Source organism: Brugia malayi (assembly GCF_000002995.4).
Source record: "Brugia malayi strain FR3 genome assembly, contig: Bm_v4_Chr4_scaffold_001, whole genome shotgun sequence".
Lineage (NCBI taxonomy): Eukaryota > Metazoa > Nematoda > Chromadorea > Rhabditida > Onchocercidae > Brugia > Brugia malayi.
This window is the reverse complement of record NW_025062478.1, coordinates 7,971,481-7,994,405: the sequence shown is the minus strand read 5'-3', so window position 1 is coordinate 7,994,405 and position 22,925 is coordinate 7,971,481. Positions and strand designations below refer to the sequence as shown.

The 22,925-nt window shown below is 32.5% G+C and overlaps 4 protein-coding genes and 1 non-coding gene across 6 annotated transcripts; 1 reads left to right on the top strand and 4 right to left on the bottom strand.

Moving 5' to 3' along the window:
• Positions 1-1,041: 1,041 nt before the first annotated feature.
• Bm7406 (Uncharacterized protein) lies at positions 1,042-5,341 on the bottom strand (the record flags this gene model as incomplete). The annotated part of the gene is made up of 12 exons (XM_043082078.1): positions 1,042-1,150; positions 1,362-1,511; positions 1,703-1,806; positions 2,043-2,079; positions 2,429-2,567; positions 2,810-2,897; positions 3,115-3,218; positions 3,382-3,585; positions 3,726-3,802; positions 4,054-4,150; positions 4,269-4,392; positions 5,195-5,341. The coding sequence occupies 12 exons, from the start codon at positions 5,339-5,341 to the stop codon at positions 1,042-1,044; spliced, it is 1,380 nt and encodes a 459-aa protein (XP_042938012.1).
• Positions 5,342-5,958: 617 nt separating this feature from the next.
• On the bottom strand, positions 5,959-12,315 carry Bma-vars-1 (Uncharacterized protein; the record flags this gene model as incomplete). Its single annotated transcript, XM_001901589.2, has 22 exons — positions 5,959-6,036; positions 6,230-6,391; positions 6,523-6,683; positions 6,806-6,929; positions 7,040-7,228; positions 7,400-7,531; positions 7,735-7,831; positions 7,930-8,077; positions 8,211-8,392; positions 8,525-8,627; positions 8,715-8,851; positions 8,938-9,065; positions 9,192-9,368; positions 9,439-9,608; positions 9,806-9,999; positions 10,132-10,256; positions 10,426-10,542; positions 11,283-11,364; positions 11,495-11,637; positions 11,736-11,844; positions 11,936-12,037; positions 12,230-12,315. The coding sequence occupies 22 exons, from the start codon at positions 12,313-12,315 to the stop codon at positions 5,959-5,961; spliced, it is 2,946 nt and encodes a 981-aa protein (XP_001901624.1).
• Positions 12,316-13,141: 826 nt separating this feature from the next.
• Positions 13,142-15,708, bottom strand: Bma-fars-2 (Uncharacterized protein; the record flags this gene model as incomplete). Its single annotated transcript, XM_043082077.1, has 8 exons — positions 13,142-13,309; positions 13,449-13,679; positions 13,904-14,134; positions 14,283-14,372; positions 14,545-14,687; positions 14,902-15,090; positions 15,270-15,419; positions 15,594-15,708. The coding sequence occupies 8 exons, from the start codon at positions 15,706-15,708 to the stop codon at positions 13,142-13,144; spliced, it is 1,317 nt and encodes a 438-aa protein (XP_042938011.1).
• A 586-nt stretch (positions 15,709-16,294) lies between these two features.
• Bm15506 lies at positions 16,295-16,398 on the bottom strand. The gene has a single exon (XR_006227902.1). It is a non-coding gene; the product is annotated as a small nuclear RNA Bm15506 (small nuclear RNA).
• A 512-nt stretch (positions 16,399-16,910) lies between these two features.
• Bm11187 (Uncharacterized protein) lies at positions 16,911-22,655 on the top strand (the record flags this gene model as incomplete). Of its 2 annotated transcripts, none has more annotated exons than XM_043082076.1 (16): positions 16,911-17,016; positions 17,313-17,417; positions 17,570-17,698; positions 18,066-18,242; positions 18,675-18,827; positions 18,977-19,164; positions 19,242-19,359; positions 19,656-19,736; positions 20,105-20,258; positions 20,591-20,771; positions 20,909-21,046; positions 21,163-21,305; positions 21,649-21,757; positions 21,881-22,044; positions 22,168-22,333; positions 22,485-22,655. In XM_043082076.1, the coding sequence occupies 16 exons, from the start codon at positions 16,911-16,913 to the stop codon at positions 22,653-22,655; spliced, it is 2,283 nt and encodes a 760-aa protein (XP_042938010.1). The 2 variants fall into 2 exon arrangements, with proteins under 2 accessions (XP_042938010.1, XP_042938009.1); XM_043082075.1 differs by having other exon boundaries at positions 18,666-18,827.
• Positions 22,656-22,925: the final 270 nt, after the last annotated feature.

Below are 22,925 nucleotides of genomic sequence, written 5' to 3'. Positions count from 1 at the left end.
AGGACGTAGCAAACAAATATCATCCTTAACTTATTAAGACCGGTGAACCTCATAAAACCTTTGCCATGTATTATCACTTATTACCAGGTATTGATTGCTAAATGCAGTCATCAAAAAATGATAAATTTTGAGATTAGCATATTTGTACCAGAAATTTTGTAGACAAAACAGTCAGCATTAAGTAATTGGAAATACTATTCAGAATTCCAGGTATTATTAGATGGCAGGTGAGAGAATCAATCTCTTAGGAGTTTTCTCGATCTGTGATATGCGGTAGAAAAGATTCATCTCCGATCGAAGTTTTCTGTCTTATTCCAAATTCATTTCATATATTCTGTTAAAGACAGAATAGTTAAAGCTTTTAAATTCATCGCACTAATAACTACTGCTTTCATTTCATAGGATTCTAAAACAGTAAATGACGTCATCCACAGCAACTAACTTTACTTCCAAGAAAATTTTTTTTTGACTGAAAAAAACAATTAGGAAGTACAGCTGATGTTCAGAAATCATTAATCCTTTCGTTTCATAAATTTAAGTTAGCGGACCAAATTCAATTAAGTACGAGCCATATGGATGTTTTGTGGTGAGCAAACGATATAGGATTTTAACTTAAATTTATGACTTGCAGTAAAGTAAATGATTTGAACAAGGAAGAAATCGTTGAAAAAGCAACAATCCAAAACATATGAATATTAAGCAACGAATTTAACTTTTTTAAATTTTCAATAAAATGTTAAAATCTTGAAAAGTATTTTTATTGATAAATCTCAAGGTTTGCTTTGCATGGTCTTCTCTTCTGTACCCTTTCCTCTCAGGGATTCTCTCTAAATTTAACTTATATCCAAAAAACCGTAGTCCGATAGTAGTAAAAAGGTTATGCTAAAAATATTAAAGTAAAAAAGGAAGCTTCTAAAAGCTATATCAGAAATGCAATTACACGTATAAATAAATCATTTAATTTTTGAAAAGTTTTTATCATTAAGGCAAATTTATTATCCATGAAATACAGCACTAAAAAAGTATTAAACGTAGAATGGTTCAAAATGTATCAGAGTAATGCAATTTTTCCAACACCACTAACTGCGCATTCAGCTTTATGATAGGCCAATAATATGGGAACCACTGCATCTTTCCGAAATCAATTCCTCTGAAAAAATAACTTTACATAATAAAAGCATAAAAAATTAATCCCAAAGTTCTAGAAACGTCGCTGCAAATTACTAATATAGCCAGGGCAAACATGAAAACTTCAACCATATAAAAATGAAATAAAACGTGAAGTAATAAATTTACTTTCAAAACTTCAAAAATTTGACAGTCTTGGAACTAATATATGTGACATGGCAGAAAAAAGTTACTGGAATGCTTCAATATCATATAAAACACGATGAGTGGGAAAGAATTTTCGTGCGGCAAAGTTGACGATATCAGGTTCCGTGTAGGAACCAATCAACAGATAATCGAATCGTGCAAGTTGAGATGGTTCCAAATTTTCGGTTTTATTATACCTGTATATTCGTTAAAATATTTTATAATGCTAGGGAGTAAATGTGTTCCAATCAGCTTACTCTCTTATTATTCAAATCCTGACTTCAAGATTTTACAAAAGCACATGAATCTTAATATAATTAATATTATTTGAAACACAACCGTGTCAGAGGAAGAGAGTTATTTCATAATTATTTTTTAAATTACTTACTCCCAAGCATCATACCACTGCAAGAATCTACTGACACCAGTCTGAGCAGCATAATTGTCGATATAGACGGAAAGTGGTTTATTTCGACTGAAATGTCGCAAATACTGAAAGAAAAACAAAAAAAAATTTTATAAAAACAATGTACTCATACTATGAAATTTTTCAATAATTTGTAAATTTCACAATCCCAAGCTTTCGCGCAGAATTACGGTCATTTCAACCTGTATTATTTTTAGGTAGCAGCAATCGATCGTCATTCTTTTAAGAAAAAATGAACTAATTTTTTGAGGCGATGGAAATAAGGATAAAAAAAGAAAACTATGGTTTACGAAAAAAGTACCTGGAGAGAAGTGAGTGCTTCACCACCAGGATAATTTCTAGAACTAGCAAGTAAGAAGATGGAAGTGCCGATAACATTTACGATTAAATGTAGCACTACTCCAACGGCCAATAACATACCAAACATTGATTTCCAACGATTGATCCAAATAAAAAACAAAATACATATCCATAACACAATTTGTATAAAACCAGAATCGACTAACGAAATCTTCCATATTTTAATATTTATCATAAAAACAGATATTTTTTCAAAATGAACCTTAAATTTCTATTTATTTTGAAATAATTGGAAACTTTTTTCCACTGCTTTTTCACAACAATTTTCATTTTTAAATCATGAAAAGATAACGGAAAAAAATTTCTGTGATTCAAGAATTAACTTACATTCTTGCACAGAACACTGCTGAGGAAACATTAAAAAGCGGGAATGTGTAAATGATAAATCGAAGTTCTTTATGAGGGAGGAACGAATAGAAGAAGATGTAGCATATAACAGGAAATACAATTGACAGTAAACGATGATCTGAAAACAAGACAACCGAGTGTTCTGATAGTGAATTCATATGTGTTAAATACTGGATGTATATATAATTAACAAGATTAATGAGGAATTTTGAATAATGAGTTTTGACATTGCTGAATGTTCTAAGAGTTCAGAAACCTACCTAGTTTATGATTCAATTATATAACCGATTATATATATATATATATAATTATATATAATTATCAAAATAAGAAAGAATGCAAAAGATTTTAATTACCTACCAATTAATGCACCTAAAGGTATAAGAAGAGTTGAGGCTATCATTGCACGTGGAATCGCAGAATAAAAATACCAGAAATAAGGTTGAATCTGCAAAGAACAAAAGACTACTGAATTTGTGGTAAAAAGTAATAATTTTTTAAAATGAAATTAACTTCTCAATTTTTGAAGTACTTCGAGTCTAAAAAAATATAAGTACGACTTTCGGTCCTTTATTTATTTTAAATTCCAATAACTCTTCTTCACTTTTGGATTTATAAAAAAAAATAAAATCAGAACTTATAAAAGAAGTAAGACCAAAACTTACACCATATTCGTGACTTCTATTCAATATCACATTGAACCACAACACTTCGCCTTCAGGCCATAGCCATCGTCGCCACAAGAAAGAATCCAGTGGTACAGATATGCCTAAATAATTTGTATCCTGCTAAACATTTTGCATGGTTAACCAAAAACTTGAGCGACCTTATTCTATTTAACCAAATTATAATATTTCAAAAGTTGATAAAAAATTGAGGACATTTAAGTGAATAAATCTAATATATATGTACAAACAAAATGAATGGCTGACCCAGAGTAAGCATAGCAGTCGACAAGCAATGAACAACAGCACCATTCCAACCGAACAGGGACAGTTGGCGTGTTAAAACAGGCCATATGAAAACACAGCCATAAAACAAAATCAGTTCACATCGAAATAGTAATGTAAAAACCGTAGCAATTCGTGCTGCACATAACCACTGTCCATCCAAAATTTTCTGGTAGGTCCAAAGTACTGCAGTTTGTAAATGACAAAAACGAAAATAAAACAGAGAAAGGACAGCGATGAAGCAATTTTGATAATTTTTAATTAGACTTAAACATTCTAATTAAGCATGCAAGTCGAATGGGAGTCACAGTGGAAAAAACTCTAACCTCCAAGTAAGGCAAATGTATTTGGAAGAGGCCTGGAACAGTAGAACATGAAATGGAACTGTGTTGCTACAATTAATCTGAAAATTTTTCTCCAATTGAAGAAAGATTGAAGCTTGAGAAATAAGCATTACGATTCCAGAACTTCATTCTTCAAAGCTGTTTCTCGTGTTATACATCCTCTGCGAATAAAAAAACTGAACTCTGAGATGAACTGGCACTCAAAACTATGTTACATGAAACCATATCCATATTATCGATAACAATCTTATTAAATGTTGAAATCGATTATCAAAAACTATCAAAAATTGAAATCTAAATCGCAATGTACCTTAGAAAATCGCCTGACAATTTGCCAAAGTTTTTGTCAATCTGTCGAGCAAAATGACCAAATGCGAATAGAACTGCTAGACCAAGCACAAGCCTCACTACAATGTGCTCTTTTTGAAAAAAAAAGTCACAAAACATCAAGTAATAGTATGATGTCAATTCAAATGAATAGCAAATTGTAATAAATCGAAATATAGATATCAGTTTGAAACGAACTGCCATACAAAATCCAGTGTTTTGCAATATAATTCCATTTGATTATAGGAAAAAGTGGAACACTAACTGCCACGGCGCCCATAAAAGTACGTGGCACAACTCCGGGAAATTCATGATGATCATACTGGAAAACAAAATCCAGGAATTCAGATAAAAAAATCTAATGGATGAATTAGATCTCTCAAAATAACCACAAATTTCATGCTAACGAGATTTTTAGAGCAGCTCAGAATTTAAATTTCTTCAAATCCCACATAAATTTATAGACTAAGCATTATCTTATTTGAATATTCCTTAAAGAAATATAAAATTATTTCTGCCGCAAAAAAGCATTAATCCACAATTCATCTCAAGTCTGTTAAAGAATACGTGCATTGCTTAATATCGCGAGAATTGCAACTAATTTTATTATCAAGACCTTTCAGTGTGACAAGCAAACTGTTTGATCTTTGTTGTAAACCCAATCTACTTGCCACGTCGAAATACTTAAATCTTCCAGTGTGACACTCACTCTTCTTATAAAGTAATTCCTCTTTACTCACTGTAATTACGTGTTTTGCTGTAAGCCAGTGGTCACAGCAAACACTCACTCACTCAGTTCACTTCAGCAGACGGTGTGCGACAGCGGTGGCAGAGTGACAGTACGATGACACTTACGAACTGACTGACTGACTGACCGACTGTTGGCACTGTTCGGATCGTAAAGAACAGTGAAGCTATTGTTCAATTGGTGACAACAACAAGGACATCCATTATGAACATTTCCCAACAATAACTGAGAATTTCCTTATCTTGAAGTGATCCATATAAGACTTAAAATAGAAAATAGAACAGCCTAACAACGACTAACAATGGCTATAAACCATAGGCTTCACACAAATTATAAGGACAGAGACATTCTGCTTAAAAAAGTCACGAAATTTTACCTTGGTAAAGTTCAGCTGGTGGTATAAGATGTCATGAATAGCTTGTACATTGAAACTTTCTTCAACTTTTGTATAGGGTGCCATTATTATATGCAATACACATACTCCTATCAGAAACCATTCTGAGAGTCGTTTCCTTTTACCCATTGCTCGTAATTGAAGATCAAATTCTTAAAAAAACTTTCAAACCAAAAACATACTAATTTAAACGCAAAAACTGGAATTCAAGCAAATTAAGTAATACACACCGGGAAACAATGCAGTTTAATGATTAACATAAGGAAAAAAATTATTTGTTACAAATGCTTCATTAGCTTCAAACTAAATAGCATAAATAAACAGAATTAAGGAAAAAGGATAACAATATCGAAGTGTTCTATCTTAAATCGCGTTCAAAGATTTGTAGGGCATAGAATAAATGACTTTTTTCAAATTTCATAAAATTTAACTGAGTGACCAGATAAGTACAGCTGAAGAGATTTAAAAAAATGAACGGCATAAAAGTTCATTAGCCTAAAACCATAACAATTTGCAAAAAAAAATAGGAAGGAAAGACATTACAGAAAAGGAAGAAAAGAAGAATAACCCAGCCCAAAATTTAGATTTAAATTATGCATGTAGAAGATTAGTAAAATAAATTTAAAAGAGCCGAAAGTGAACAAGAATGACCTCAGAAATCCGCAACTTATCGGTTTAGCAAAGAAGGATTAGTAACCCAATACATCCTTACTTTTGTATAAAGTACATATTTTATACAATAACAATCAAAATGTTTCTAATCTTTTGATTAAAGCTCCTAATTTTGAGATTTCTTCGATCATACCATTCACCACTGCATTTGCCTGAAAATGAATGAATAAAATTATTATAGTAAGAAAATCGTAGGATGAGAAAGATCATCGGTTGTGAGTAGACTAATAGCAAATGAAACTCACAAAAGACATGCACAGATGTTCAACGGTATATTAAATTTAAAAAATCATGTACGTCTTAAATGTCTAAATATGACGTATATTGCTTGTTTTTATCAATTACCTGAAAAATTTTTCGCCGATGTCTTTCCACTAGATCATCTCTGGTTGCACTTCTAGCTAATTTTTCATGTTTGTCAATTCGATGTAAAAATTGTCCTTTCCTTTTTTCTGCTTTCTGCAATCGTTTCAACAATTCTTTTTTGACTAAAGAACCATAATCGCCCTGCAAAATAATGCTGAAAAACTTGATGCAGTTTTCTTATAATAGCTTCTTTCAATTAAAGAGTAAGATTAAAAAGAAGTATCAGAAGTATCAGTTTCTTATTTCGTATTTAAGAGTCATATTTCACGCACCACAATAGTAACATGGACTTCGGCTGAATATCCGTGTACAGGAAAAGGCAAACTGCAATTACTGTTTTGTTCTGTAACTGCCAAAGAGAATTCGACGTTACAAAGTTCTTGAATAATGGAATGGAAATTCTTCAGATCACAGTTTCCTCCGTAGCAAGCAACTAGAAATGGGTAAAATACGAAAGCTCACATATATGAGAAAGCAAACATTAATGGAGACTTCCAAATGACCGAAAAACACAAAGAAATATGAAACAAAACATGGTTATTTAGAAAACAATACCTTGCAAGGTATTTTTTGCAGGAATCTGAAACTGTGCCCGGATAGACCTTATAGCTTTAATTACCTCCAGCACAAACGACATATCATCCTCGAGTTTTTTATCAATCAAATAAGACTTGAAATCCTAAAAATCGAAATTTTCTATCACTAGAAGCCAAAAATTATTAAACATTATTAAAACTGTTTGGAAGAATTGAAAAAAAAATAGAAAACAAACAAAACCAATAAAAGTACCATCTTTGGATTAAATACAAAAGTATTGCTTTCTTTTTCTCGTTTGATGCGGTCAAAAAGATACTGGCTCACAAAAGGCATGAAAATTGAGAGATGAAACAGCGATTTTTCAATAACATCATGCAAAACTTCAGCAACTACACTTAATCTTGAGTAGTCTTTTAGCCACAATGCTTTCTTTGTTGTCTCCTAAATAATACTACTTATAAAAAGATCTACTGCTTGATTCAGTTAAAGCTGACTTTTTCAAAGGCGGAAGAAGCAATTAGAAGTTTGAAAAAATCAAATAAAAATGTAGAAAATATTTTGTAGAATTCTTTGAACTCAAATTTAGCATAAATCTAATTTGAGGAAACTGACGATATAAACATCACATAAATCATTGTAGAGAAATCTGTGTAGTGCACTCAGTGCTAAATGGGGACAATCCGAATCCATTTTTTCTGACATCATCATTAAAGAACTTCCCAAACGGCTTCTTATCCAGCAATCCTAAAAAGAATATTTCGGAAATGGTATGAGCCTTGTAATCACTGATCGATGAGGATTTTTACTGCAGTTAATTTGACTTAATGAGGATCATTTTACTACGGGTCTAAAAATATTTGAGAGAATATATTAAGTTCTGTGCTTTTCCACTTGTTTGCATAGGAGAGAATTTTCATAGAATGAAAATCAAGTAATAGGTGACTAACTTCAAGACGATCGCTGCAAACTTGGTCAGAAACTTCACAACAGTTTCGCCATATCTCTTCAGCATAAAGGCAAAGATTCCACAGCTTATTGCAAAATCTGAATTTTTTAAAATATTTCAGTGCAATTCCTGATTCACGAAATATCAAATCTGTAACAAATATTAAATATGTGATAAAATGAACTTGATTTCTCACTTTAAACCTTCTTCAGCTGTCTGTAAAATGTCGATATTGATATCTACAGCCCCAACATCATGACGGAGTAAAGCGAAACGCAAAGCATCCGGACCACATCGAGGAATTCCTCCAGAGAATCGAGATTTCAGCGAATTTGCTGCCATTTCTAGAATTTTTAAAATTGTCCCGATATCAGAATGTAAACTTAATTTTTAATACTCTGATCATAGTAGAACTAATAACTGTAACACCAAAGCACGAATACCAAGTTATTTCATAGCCTCATAAAGTGAGCTCACTTTTTTCCTCCTCTGTAAGAGTACTTTTGTCAAGACGTCCCAGTATTTTCTGAACAGAAATACCATCAACAATATCCATTGGGTCGACTACATTTCCTAACGATTTACTCATTTTTCGTCCATTTTCATCACGTACTAAGCCATGTAACACAACTTTTGGAAAGGGCAAATAACCAGTTAAACTGAAAATTCATTTCGACAACCGCAAAACACAAGTGAAAGCATAGACATCATTTGTTCGTATCGCTAGTAAGATTCATAGAACAAAAGTGAAAAAGAAATGCTTTCATGCGAATTTTTATAAAAAAGAAAACCTATGACAAACTGTAACCATTCGCGCCACCCAAAATCCAACAATGTCATATCCAGTTTCCAACACAGATAATGGCATGCGATCAATTCGTTTTTTTGGCCAACCTGTAAATGAATAGTGCCTCTTTTTCTCTAAAATTTTTGCTTTAGTAACTATGCGATATGCAAGGGAATTTGTAGCTAAATATTTACCAAACAAAATGATTGGGATAAGTGACGAACAAAACCATGTGTCCAAGACATCTCTGTCCTGCTCCAAATTCATTCTGGTATTTGTTCTACCACTTACACGTAACGCTTCAGACTCATTTGGGGCCACAATCCAATCGCTAAATAAATAATTTGCTTGGAAGACTTATGAAAATGTTAGCGTTTTGCACAACAACCTGATATATATTTTAAGTTCAAATCAAACCTATCGGAATTGGGACGAAATGCTGGGATACGCTGTCCCCAATCAAGCTGTCTACTCAGGCACCAGGGCTCTTTTTTATTCAACCAATTTTCCAGATGTGTCTGCATATATCTCGGGGTTACAGTAAGCTGCAAGAAAGAAAAATTAAGAATTGGCTAAGAAAAAAGAAACTTAAAATTAAAACTTTAAGACTTATTAAGTATTAAAATTCAGTTTTTAAAACTGTACAATTAAATTGTGAATAAATGACATACCAAACCCCGCTCAATAGCTTTAAGAGCCATGTCATTCATACTGGTGCAATCCATAAACCACTGCTTCTTAGCCATTGGTTCGATAATATCACCAGTTCGACTACATATCTTCAGTTGTTGGTCATGATAGGGCAACGTTCCACCATATTTATTACATTCTATCAATTTTGATAATATCTAAATTTGAAGTTCAATATTAGTCATCTTTTTCTAAGGTTTGCAGGAGTCCCATGAAAAACAGAATTACTTTATTCCTAGCTTCAAATCGATCTATTCCATTCAAATCGGCTGCATTTATGAGACAACCAGATTCATCGATACAAAATCGACTGCAGTCTTCATCCGATAGCTGATCTGCATGATTTCTAGCGATAGCAAAGTCAGTAAAATCATGTGCCGGTGTTATTTTTAAAACTCCTAGAAAAAACGGAAATGAACTCGACAAACATGGCAAAATCAGTCAACGAAAATCTTGAAATAACCACAACATATCTAACAAATTCATAAATTTAAACAAGATAACAAGAACAGCGGTTTTTTCATAGTAATTGTTTTGCCTTTAAAAACAAAGAAAAAAAGCGATTTCCTATAAAATATATCTCAAAATTACTAACCTGTACCCTTATCAGCTTGCACTAATGAGTCGGCTAAAACAGGTAAGGTACGATCTGGAAGCAAAGGATGTCGAACGCGCAAGCCAATATACTTCGCATAACGTTCATCACTCGGATTAACAGCTAATGCGCAGTCAGCAAACAATGTTTCTGGTCTTGTTGTTGCTACTTCTAAATAATTACTGCCGGATAAGCTGAAAAGGCTGACATAGTAATTGGCCGATATAGCTATAAAGTTTCACAATTTCGTTCCATAAAATTCTTCTAAAAAACAATAATTATAGGAATAAAACAATAATTCGTCGAAATATAAAATGAAATAAGACCTGTTTCCACCCAAAAATTCATAACGAATTCGATGCATAACACCTACTTCAACATACTTCCCTTTTAAACCAGATTTATTCAGCAGGAAATAATCATTTTTCCCGACATTTACAATATCAACCTCCTAAAAATTTTACTGAATTATATTTATTTATACATACGCTTTATGTATAATACAGCACCACTTGTCTTATCTTCATATAAGAACATTCTTTAATTGTCATTTTTTCCGACATTTATAACGTCAACCTACTCTAGTTGCAGATCAGATGCGAAATGACACAGAAATATACCTGCTCAGAAATAGTACTCCTTAAAGTCGGACACCAGTTGACCATTCGCATATCATTAAATATTAAACCATTATTGTATAATTGACAAAATGCAATCGTAACTGCTTCAGAGAATCTCTATAAGGGAGAAAGTATAAGAAAATAGCTTAAAAAAATAATCAAAAGTTATAAATCAAATTTGCATGTGACTTTTTCCGACTGTAATTATTTAGAAGTAGGAATAACAAAGACCAAAAACATTGTTACTGATTGCATGATGCTTTCATCATGCAATCAGTAACATGTAAAGTATATTGGTTTATATGTTCGGCTTCCTTTGCTTCAAAATCACACTTTACCTATTAGTCGACTCAGCAGTGCAAGCTAATAAGCATACAAGTTGAGATTTATCATGTAGTAAAATGAATAGTTTACAGTGAGAGTTACTAAGAGAAAGTCGCTCTTCTTCTTGTAATTTGGTCTAGATTTATAAAAAAAAAAATTACAAGAAGAAAAAAAATATGTCACTCATATTTTGGTCGCTTCAAAATTTCTATTAAATAGATTTTGTTGTGATTGTCGAGTTTGTTTCGTTTTTTTTTTTTTTTTTTTAGGATTTCAAAAATAACATCAGAATATGACTTTAATGACTTTGCTATTGATAGAAATCAAATTCAAATTACTCCAGTGAATCTTTTACTAAATAATCTAATAATCATTTAATGCTATAATGTAAATTTGCAGTTAATGTTGCTGAACAAACATTTCTTGTTTTCTCCAATATCTACCTAAAATCAACCAAATAAAACAGCAGTGGTGTAATCCAAGCAATATAAAAAATTTTACTGAATCAAATGAAAGACAAAAAACTCACCTACATCGTCTAATGTGTAGTACGTATTATGCCAATCAAGTGTTGCACCAAGAGCTTTCAATTGCTTTGAAATATCAACCACACGCCTAAAACATGAAATAATGGTCAAATTCAATCCAGAATATAAGTTTTGGTAGGCAAACTTCAGTTCATGAAGAAAATAAACACTTTAACTTACAGATCTATATCAATAAAACAATCGTTGGAAAATTTTACTCATTCTTCCATTGTCGACATAATTCCAGGAAATCATGTTGTGTGATCTGATACCTTCGCATTTTTTTTTCATTCCATAGCACTCGTTCAACAACTACTTGTGTAGCGATCCCCGCATGATCAAACCCAGGATACCATATTACCTGAAAATTATAAGGTGAACGGAATCTGCAAAACCGAATTAACAGATGTTCATTTCAAATGAACACGATCTAATTAATTCGCATGATATATTACATACTTGCTGTCCCTGAAGACGTCGATATCGGCACATGGCATCTTCCACAGTTACAGTCAAGGCGTGGCCCAGATGAAGATTCCCAGTAACATTTGGAGGCGGCAGAATCATCCTCAAATTACATTTTAAAAACCTCTCATACTAACTTAGATTTGATGAAATCAATATTATGCAATACAAATGGAACAACGCATTAATCTTACCGATAAACTTCGGAATCTGATTCTCTTGCTCGTGTTAATTGCATACATTCCATCCATTTTTCATGGTTCTTTATTACAGCATCTATGTCGAAGGAAGAACCCCTGATATATTAAACTTCTGTCATTTCTTCAGTTTTTTGAAAAAAATTCTAAAATGATCATTTCGTGCCAAATCAAAAACATAGGAACTGAGAACCAGCAATAGAGATACTGATATAATCGAGTTCATTCATACAGTAAAATATGTTGATCTAATAACAGCAAATACGATCTGAATAAGAATGGCTTAATAACCTCTTGCTGCTCTGAATTGAAGCACGTTTACTAGAGCAATATGGAGACTTTCTCAAATATGAACAAATATTTCGTGGATAAATCATCGCCACATCTGATAAAAAATGGTAGCAAGTGAATAAATTCTGATAAAATAAGCAAGAAACATATACAGTCGTGACCGAGTTAAGTTACTCACATTATGAAGCCAGATAATCCGAAACTTAGATTGAAAAATTACATAGCCACAAGAATAATTATAAACATAGCAGTTTATCCCTACCTTCCAAGATAATAAAGGTTACCAATTATCTACATATCTGTCCCTTGCCTACAAATTCCAATTCTCCAACAACGATGATCTTAACAAACTTCAAGTTCTTAATTAGAAAATTAAATCCATCAGTCGGATGATTAAACTACGATTAAACTACGAAAATTCTGGCCCTCTGTTTCATCACTCCTTCAAATACGTATGCATCCAACATCAGTCCATTATGTAATATATTGAGATACTAATTTTTATTAATATGAAGCAACAACAATTAATCCACGCATCATAGTAAGAAGCAAAAAGTACAACAATAGCCAAAAGTCCAAATTAATGCAATATCAAATTTATTGACCTAAAATAGATCAGTATTTCTCTTTACATGTACTATTTCAACCAAATGCTTCTGTCTTCGATTTTTCATACTTGTGTTACAAGGAACAAGCTGTTCCATTAGTTTTTTCCTTTTTTTTTAAAATAATACAACTGATTTATTTCAAAAATTTATTGACTCATTCTGATTTAGTTAATTTAAAAACAAAATAGTTCATCTGTTAAAGAAAAACGTTTTAAAGATCAATGCATAGTCATACTTTATTTACAGCATAGCAACACCAGGAAATGTATTTCCCTGAAATATTCTAGAACAGAGGTCAATGCCATCATCGCAATACAACGCCATAATTTTCAACCATTTTTTGTCTGATTTTCAAATGAACTTGATTCACCTGTTCTTTTGTTAAAGCTTCTTCATGGCTTCGATATACCAAACGATAGGTTTGACTAGTTTTTTTCGTTCTTGGGTGTTCGAATGTATCGGTTATTTTGACCTAAAGCGAGTTAATTTTTATATGAAACTATCAAACTTTTATGTAAGTAGAAAAATGTACTAAACAAAAGTTAATAATAAATCACCAATAGAGTTATCAGTTTTTCCTACACTTATCAGATTACTTCCATATAGCATACCTGCTCAATAAGTTGATCACCTACGGAACGTATTAAATCGCATGTTTCAGCAGCCATCTCTTTGGGACCAACACCTTCTGGAAGCCAAAATGATAGATCATAGAGCACTTGAGGATGAATACTAACGGGCACATATTTGAAATTTTCATCGGGAGATTTTCCAGCAAACTGTGTCAAGAATCCCGAATCACGGCTCCAAAATAGTCGGATATCCGAAATCCCGTATAAAATCTGTAGAGAACGAAACTTATTATCCCAGGCAAAAATATACCAGAAGTTAAAGGTTTCGCGATTCTTTTCAGAGAAAGATTAGGAAATAAATAAGAACATTCTGCCAAAGTCTAAAGCAGTATATTAACCAATCACTTCATCAAAATGAATTGCGTGCCACACAATACAATCAACAAATAACTATCAATCACAAAAAGTATTTAACAAAAAAGATTATGATTTACCATTGCAAGTCTTTCAAGACCCAGGCCAAATGCCCAACCAACTTTATCCACAATGCCAGCCATTCTCAAAAGATCCTGCTCTATAATACCACAACCGAGAATCTCTATCCATCTTTTTTCGTAATAAACTTCAAGTTCAAATGATGGATATGTGAATGGGAAATCTGCATTGACCCACCTCATGTCATAATTAATGCCGAATATGTGGTGACACAAAGTCTCCAAAGTTGCCTTAAATGCATCATAAATACTTATGAATAAAGCACAGGAAGCAAGATATGCCTCATAATTTCATGCTTTCACTACAGAATTAAAATTCATTAAATGAACTGGTACAATACCAAATATTCTCCTTATGATTTTTACTAGCCACTGAAACCTTTAAGTCCTTAATTAAGCACTCTGCGACATCTTTTGTGTGTTGTCCCTGCTTCTTTGAAGTTCTTCTGTCGTTTGCAAAAAGTGATTTCTGAAATTCTTTGCACTGATGTATTTATTTTTCCTTCACAACAATATTTTATGAGACAGGCAGAACATAAAAGGCCTTTAATCAAAAAAGAAATAAGGATTTTGATTTTCGATTTATGTATATGTATAAAAAGTCTACAATACAATTTTAAACAAATAACGTAACATATTACCGGATCTCGTTTCAGTGAACCGTCAAATAGCTCAGCAGCGGTAAACAAACGGACGCCTTCTATTTGGTGAAAACAAGGGAAATGGAGGCTGTCAATTGCATCACGTCGGTATACATCACCAATCACAAGAAAGTTATCCAGGCCTAAAAGCTAAAAATCATTAATCTGCAGTCGAGCTTCAACAAAAAAATGAATTTTGTAAGAATGAAGTTGAAGCAACTAAAGTGCAGGAAAAATTAAGAAACGCATAAAGCACAATAGAAAGATTAAAATAAACAAGACTTGGATGTTTCTACTATCTTGATAAAAATTTGGAAGATCACATATTTACTAAGGTTGAAAAGAATTACGACAAACCTTGACTAATCAAAGAATGTTGATGCGCCGATGTATGCGCTCTTAAGCAGTAATCTTTATTGATGTAATAAGTGTCCTGAATACTCCGACTGACATGATTTGCAGGTACAAGCAAGGAATCAAAATTATCAAATATAGAAACTACTCGTGGTTGATTATCAATCACTGCAAATTGCGGAGACATTCCACCTAAACTTTTCCATGATGATAAGAAATCAGTTAATCGTCAAACTGCCTATAATTATCTTCGTTTTTGTGCTAGTTTTCTTCTTTACTGTTTTATGTGCAAAGAATCCCCGTTGACCTTAATAATCAATATGAACTTAACAATGTTTATCACTGTACTATTAGAATATCTGCAACTCCACCTTTCACTTGATATTTTCCATAAATGAAATTGACAATGCGTTGTTTGAGTAAACAGAGTGGATTATCAGCTTCGAAAAGCAAACGTCTCTGTAATGTTCGCAAAACGGCAGGTGATAAATTCCATTTTTCATCTGGAGATAACGAAATTCCTGGAAACAATACAATACATTAAATTTATTCTCAAATAATAGCTGAATGCTCAATATTTTTTTTTCCATTTCATATAAGTCCGACCATTCACATACACTAACCATACGATTCAGCAAATTAAGTTAAAAAAAAAAAAAAGAAAAAACCTTAAAATCAGAAGTTAAAAAACTTGCCATCAAGTTCAAAATTTTGCGGTGGGGTAGACCGCAGTCTGCTTGTTCTTGCTAGCCGAGAACAAATGAAGCTCCGTTTACACAAACGCGAAAGATACACTGATTTTAAGCGCATATGCTATATAAGTAGTTGATTTATTAAGTTAGCAGCAGATCGACCTCCAAAAAAATACTGCTCAAATGCAACTACTACCACCTGCTACATGAAGTGCTTCTCATGTAAAAGACGACGCAAAATGAGGCCTTTTACATACCGAATATATAACGAAATGAGTAAATTATCTCGCTAAATCCTCTCAAAAGCAATTCCCGACACAACTACCCGAGAAACTGTACCGAATAAGATGCACTGTTACGAACCAAACCACAATTCAGCGGAACATTTCACGAAATGACTTGCCAACTGCATGGGACATTTCACAATCTAATTTTATGCATGGTTTCTGCAAAAAACTTTACGAAACAACTTATAAATTGCATGAGATATTTATAACTTACGTGTTTTACGTGAAAACCAGAGGGCATTTTTTCAGAAATCAACCACACCGTTAGTAATTCTTTAACAAAGAAAGACCAATCTTTGTTATGCTGTGCACTCCTGTTATTAGTACTATTTTCCGCATTTCTTCTATCCAACCCACTCTAAATTGAATGCAAATCGATGGATAGTAAATGTATAAGGAAACACATGAGGCTGGTCTGTTCATTCCGATGAACATATACTAAAATTGGAACAATACAGAGAAGATTAGCATGGCCCCTGCGCAAGGATGACACGCAAATTCGTGAAGCGTTCCAAATTTTTTCGCCTTTTTCACGACGTGGAGTGACAGATAGTGTTGTATGCGTTGTGCAAATCTTTCCTGTGCATATACGCTCTGTTATTAAATTTTTTCATTTTATAAAAGCTTTTTGATGAGTTCGTACAGAAACGCTTTGTAATATAACTTGCTTAATCAAGGATATTTGACATTGATAATTTTGTTCAATGAAACTTGATTCAACAGACATTTCTACATTTACCGTGCGCATAAAATCTTGATAGTGTCGAATTGTTTAGGCAAAAGACCAATTCATTTTGTGGTCATGAGTCTCCATGTTTTACATCTAAATGTTAAACATTCCTTCATTCCCAGCACTTCATGTCCCAAACATTTGCATATTTCGTTGCATGAATTTAAATTCAAATATTTTATGCAGGAAGTTCTGATTCTTTTTATTGCAGCACTAACTTTTCCTGGGATTTTGTGTATTATTTCTTGCCGACCCGTTTAATTCCACCATTGATAGTACAGTCACTCAGGTGATAATTTTTAAATGATGAATTCTTTCTCATGGGAGATACAGGAGGATCGTTTCGATGATGTTGAGTCGGAAATGGACGAAAAGTTATCCGCCTACGAAGACGATCTTTACATTGATGGTCAGTTGTATATTAAATTTATTTTTCAAGCTGATTAAATATGATGTAAATTGATGGCATGATTTTATAACTCAGGTTCTTATAATATTACTGAATTATGTTTAAGATCGATTGAAAATAATACCTTAATCGTAAGTGTTATAGTACGTAATTTGTAGTTATCATCGTTAAAGTTCAATAACGGTGTTCTAAAAATCTTCCTTTTTTCATGCAGGCTTCAATGTTTTTACTATTTTTTTTTTCTGTCGCCCAATATTTATGGTTACAGCAAGTCTTTTTAATAATTTGTATTTCAGACCCCGGAATCGTCGAGCATGAAAAATTAGATGAAATAACGATTACAAATCATTCGCCACTGAGGCTGTCTACTATAGCGGAAGAATCAAATATTGTAGCAGAAGGTTATTATTTGTAAATATTTCTTTGGAGGGTCTTTCGATGTATCAGTTTATCCTGTCAATTTTTCTGAGAACTGGCAGAAGTCAGTTTTAGTTTTATTTTCATGTTATTTTATATCTGGATAACATATCCTTTTATTATTAAGTGCTTTAAGGAAATGAAATTGGTGCACGAAAAACTACGTATGTTGACTCAATCTTCGGACCTGGCTTAAGAGAAAAATTAAGTGGTGAAAATGAGGATGTAGTGGAGAGAAGTCCATTGTTTAAAAGAGGACGAGAAGGCAAATATTATTACCTTGATTACAAACTTCTGTATATAATTTGCCCACTTTTTTGTTAATAGATATTATTTTAGAAACATTATTAGGAAGCTGTCATTTCTCTAATTGTTTTTATAGTTTATCACTCTGAAATTTCAGAATTATGTAAGAATTCGCAATTTTTTTGTTCTAAGTCTATTGGGAAGGAAACAGTTAAGTTAGATTTAAAATTCATGTAAATAGGTGAAACTCGATCATATATTTATTCTTACTGACATAATTCATCGAAATGTTCATCACTACTTTAAGAATGATACCTACACTTTCTCAGTTTTACCACTCACTGTTTTTCTGTTCCAGTAATTCACTTTCATTATTTTTTTTTCAGCTCTTAACATGCTGCAACATGATCAGGAATCATTTTGTAAGCAGCAGCAACAGTTGGTACATGATGGTTTTGGTGTCGACAGGCCATGCCTGGAGAAAGAGAATAGTTGGGAGCCATCCATTCATTCTTCACTCCCACCATCACCAAAAATCTGCGTCAGTGAACTTGCTGCTTTCAGTATGTTTCCCTTATAAGTTGAAATCTATGAATATTTAGTCATTAAAACAGTTTCTTTTTTTGTTAGACTTAGTGAAATTTTTATTGTAAGTTCTGAATTCATAGCTTTAGCAACATAGCAGCTGTAAATGTAGTAGCTGCGTAACTCTCATCTAATTCCCTATGTTTTGTACATTTTAACTTTTTCATGAACACAGAAAATATGTCTGACGCTACGGGGATAGGAGAACATGGGTCTCTGTCCTTCCCATTGAATTAATTTTCATCAAATGGTAGCTGAAACTGCTGCCGAACTAGTTACATACGAAAAAATAATTGATTTGCATGTTTTTAAGAGTTTTATGTTGGGAGTAATTATTCACTATCATTGTTTTTGCAAAAATGAAAAAATGTGAGTCAACTAATAAACTTTTTTATTCAAAGACATGACAGATTCTCATTTAATACCCACCACATTGCCTCGAAAAGAAACAAATCAGGATATTAAAAGCACACCACCGGGTATTTCCTCGCACATGCGACGTTTGAAGAGAAAGAATGAACCAAAACAGAATTTTGGCGGACCCAAAATGTCTACTCCTAAATGTAAGTCTTGCATGTGTTTTCCTTTTCTTTAAGGGTTTTTAAGGTTTCCCAAATTACTAGAAATGAGAAGCGTGGATTAGAAAATATTTTTTTTTTCGATTTATTGAAAACAAGTTTTACAATATTGAAAGGAATATGAGCAATTTCAGCAGCAGAAACTTCGCTTCGAGCTTTAAGTATAAATTGCATCTCATCAATTTATCCGGAAGCAACTTCGCCTCAATCGATCCGAGGAACGAATTTGAAATTCAGTGGTCCTTTCCCAATGGCACGCAGAATGTCCATGGTCACGGAAGAACCATCGTTAAGCAGTTCTGCTATCGACAGAGTTCTTGAGGTTGCTGTTCAAATGAAGATTGCTTTAATTCTATTGATGTTATGAATAAAAAAGATATTATAAAATATTTTTTGCAGAAGGAAAATTTTGACAATGATGACGCACTCGTTGAAGCCTTATTACAAGCTAAAACACGACCTCGTCTGAAACTGAATTTTCCCGAAGTGATTGTAGGAAAACGACCTGAAACAGATGGTTTATTTACATATTTGATGTTAGGTTTTTAGGCTTCAGTAAGTGTCTCTATTTTTACATTTGGAGAATTGTCGCTGCTGCTATTAGTTATTGAAAAACAGGGATTTTTTTATGCTTTTAGAAGTTTTAGAAATTTCTTATGAATAGGCAGAAATAAATCAGAGTAAAAGAATGTGATCGAAATTTTTGATTTCAGTTTTATTTTTGAATGATTCTGTTAGTTTTTGTCACAAACCGAAAATACGAGAGTAATAAAAGGATTGTCTATGTTTACTAATGATATAATGTTGTTTTAGAACAAATAGAACGTTCTTTAAGAAGGTGTGAAAGATCAGCTGATGATTCTAATGCTAATGGTCATAACCAAATGAAAAATGGTTGGTATCAATCTTCTTTTTCATTCAATCATGGTTGCATGAAAAAGTGGTTACATGAGTAAATCATATCTTTTACCCTTTCCTGTTTATATTCTTTCATTGAAATGCATGTCTGAAATTAATTTAAATTTTACTTACTTTTATCAAAAATTCTTTAATTAAAAAAACATTCACTCTTTACATTACATATTGCTATGATAACAATGATGTCATTAAATCTAAAATAAAATTTGAAATTTATTTCCTGTTTCTAATCTTATCTAAATAATAAATTTTTGATAAGATTTTAAATTATAAGGATTTGAAAAGTCAGTACGTATAGCTTTCCTGATTGAGACTGGCATAAATATGAGATGTAATTTTTTTAGTGACTACCAGATATGACCGTTCGGGCATAACCAACAAAACGAAAAAACTAAAAACTGTACAAGAGTTGAATTTATTGCGAGAGATTAGCAATACTGCAGAAGATTTGTCACCATCTGCAAAAACGAAGTGGAAAAGTGAAGCATGCAGTGATTGGTGAGTCATAGAGCATTAATATATTATTTTCTTATTTTTTTTTCCATATTTCAGTTGGATCTATTATTCTCCGTTTTGAAAAAATTTTAAAAAATGTCCCTCTCTACGAACATTTTTTCTAACAAGTTTCGTAAAAATAGACATATGATGGTTTGATACTTAAAGTGAAATCTGAAACTTTGAGATCTGAATTTGAAATTTATTTGAAAATTCTCCCATTCAGAAGCTGAATTTGTTTCAGTAATTATAACGCCGAAGTTCTTTCTGAAGTACTGCAATGCCTGATAATTAAATAAAATATCGGTTTGGTGCTCACTTTGAGTTTATTGTAGCTCGCTTCGACACATCGATGCGGAAAATCAAGGCAAATTCCTGTCATGTGATCAGTCTTTTGTTTATTTTGGATTTGTCGATGTCAAATGTCGTGTAAATAGATCAATTAGATTGCGAAACATCAGCTCAAAATCATTGAATCTCAAGCTACAGTTGCATAGCATGAGTAGAGGATATGATGTATGTGTTTATAAATTTCAAATTTCCGGATTTTTTGTTTACTGTTTAATGGTTATTGTATTGTAAGAACTAATAGATATTCTCAATCGTTTTATTAGTCCAAGTGGATTCCTGCTACTAAATTATATTTTTTTTAGTTGCTGGAACAGGGCATTATTGTGTTGAAGCCTCAAGAAATTCATTTGGTTCATGTCATATTTCAACCTCCCTTTGGAGCTTGTTTTCAAAATACTCTAACTATCAGAGTTCTCAACGCAGAGCATATTAATTATTCCGTGAGTGCTTATTCCTTATGATATTTTTGCTTATTTACCTCCACAACATCAAGACTTGTCTAAGATTCAAAGTGGAAGGAAATCAATAATTTACTTGGATTTATTAAAATTTTTAGATCCCCTTGCTCGGTAGTGGTGGTATTGCTGCTTTACGCATTTTGACACAATCTGGACTCACTATGCTGCGTGATGGCTCATTTGTTCTGACAGCTCAAGGAGTTACAAATATTAGTTTCGATGTTGAAAATAGGGGTCTAAGGTAGTCTATAGTAATCTTTTTTCTATTTTTCCTTTAAGCATTGTCTATTTTTAACACTGTTTCTTGTCCAAGTTGATTCTAACCCCACTTCCTCGTGAGTAGTAATTTATGGTGAGTCCGTGATTTATAATTCTAATGGTACAGTCTTCGTTCATTTAAATTGTTTTCAGTTATATTAGTCATTCTTATTTCTTCTTACAATTATTACCACATATTTTGGTCGAAAAGTTGACTTTTAACAATATTCTTTTCTAGAACTAAAGTACCAAAACCTTTCTTATTTGTAATTTGCTGAAACATCCTGTTTTTCTTTCTGAAACATCCTGTTTTTCTTTATTTCCAGAGATGCATTTGTGCGGGTGGTTGTAGTAAATAAAGAGACAAAAAAAGCTATCAGTGGATGCACTATTGCGCCATCTGACTGTGTTTCCATCTTGCATCGCAGCAAACAAGTAACTCTTACAAACTCTTCCTTGAAATTCTCTCTGAACACAATTTTAAATAATAATGGATATATTTCCATAGTTCTCTCCTGAAGTCAATTTATTATGGAAGGAAATTTATTAAATTTGCAGAAGTTTAGTATTGAGGTTCCTTTCCTCTGTGGCGAAGAAAACAATGGTAATTCAAATCCCTCATTTCCTTTCTCTTCGTTTTCAATGCCTTTAGTAGCAGGGAACACTCAATACTATGTTCAGCTGCTGTGGGGCGAAGAAGCACAAAGACGTCGACTTAAAAGGTAATCAAAAAAATTTGAAAAAAAATGTGATGAAAATGTTTCAATTTTTCTCCATTCAGTTTTTCTTAGTCTGTTAGTCCTATTTGTTTATTTGCAACAAATATCTAAGTTGAAAATTTTCAGATATGAAAATATGAAATGTGCGAATTTTGCTTTCAATGGGCTTACTTTTACGAAATGTAAATTCATAAATGAAAAGGAATGTAAATCTACAGCTTCCGAAGATGCTTTTTATGGTCCTTATGATCGTGATGCCTTCGAATTGGGATTGAGAATAACTTTGATTTCGGTATTTTAAATACTTTCCTTTTTTGAGTTGAAAAAAAAAAACGAAAAAAAAAAACTAGGAAGCTACAACTTCATTCCAAAATGAAAGATTGGAAATGAAAAAGGATTAGATTTAAATGAGAATGAAAGTAACTTTATTAAAATGATTTTAGGTTGTGGATAATCGGCTTTCCTTGTTATCCCGGAATAGTTGTCTTCCGCATGGGGAAATCCATACTGAAAGTGTCATTCTCGAACCAAATGCAGCCTTGTCACCAACAGCTGGCAACAAAAGTGTTGTGGAGGACGTTTCTACCATTTTTACTGCTAGTCGTGTTTTGTAAATTTGTGAACTTACTGCATATTTACGTGCTTGCTGTCACTGAATTTTAATCACCTTAGTTACTCTATTTCGTTTCATTCTACAAAGCATCAGTATACCATAAATTACTTATTTAGTCGTGCTGTACATCAGTTATCTGTTGATTTTTAGTTTATATTTATATATTCATTTATTAAATGCACGCATGTATGTGTATGTGTATACGACACTATGACCCGAACCTTGTTGTCGTTTTCTCCCAATAAAAAATCGGAGTTGCAGGTTGCCACAT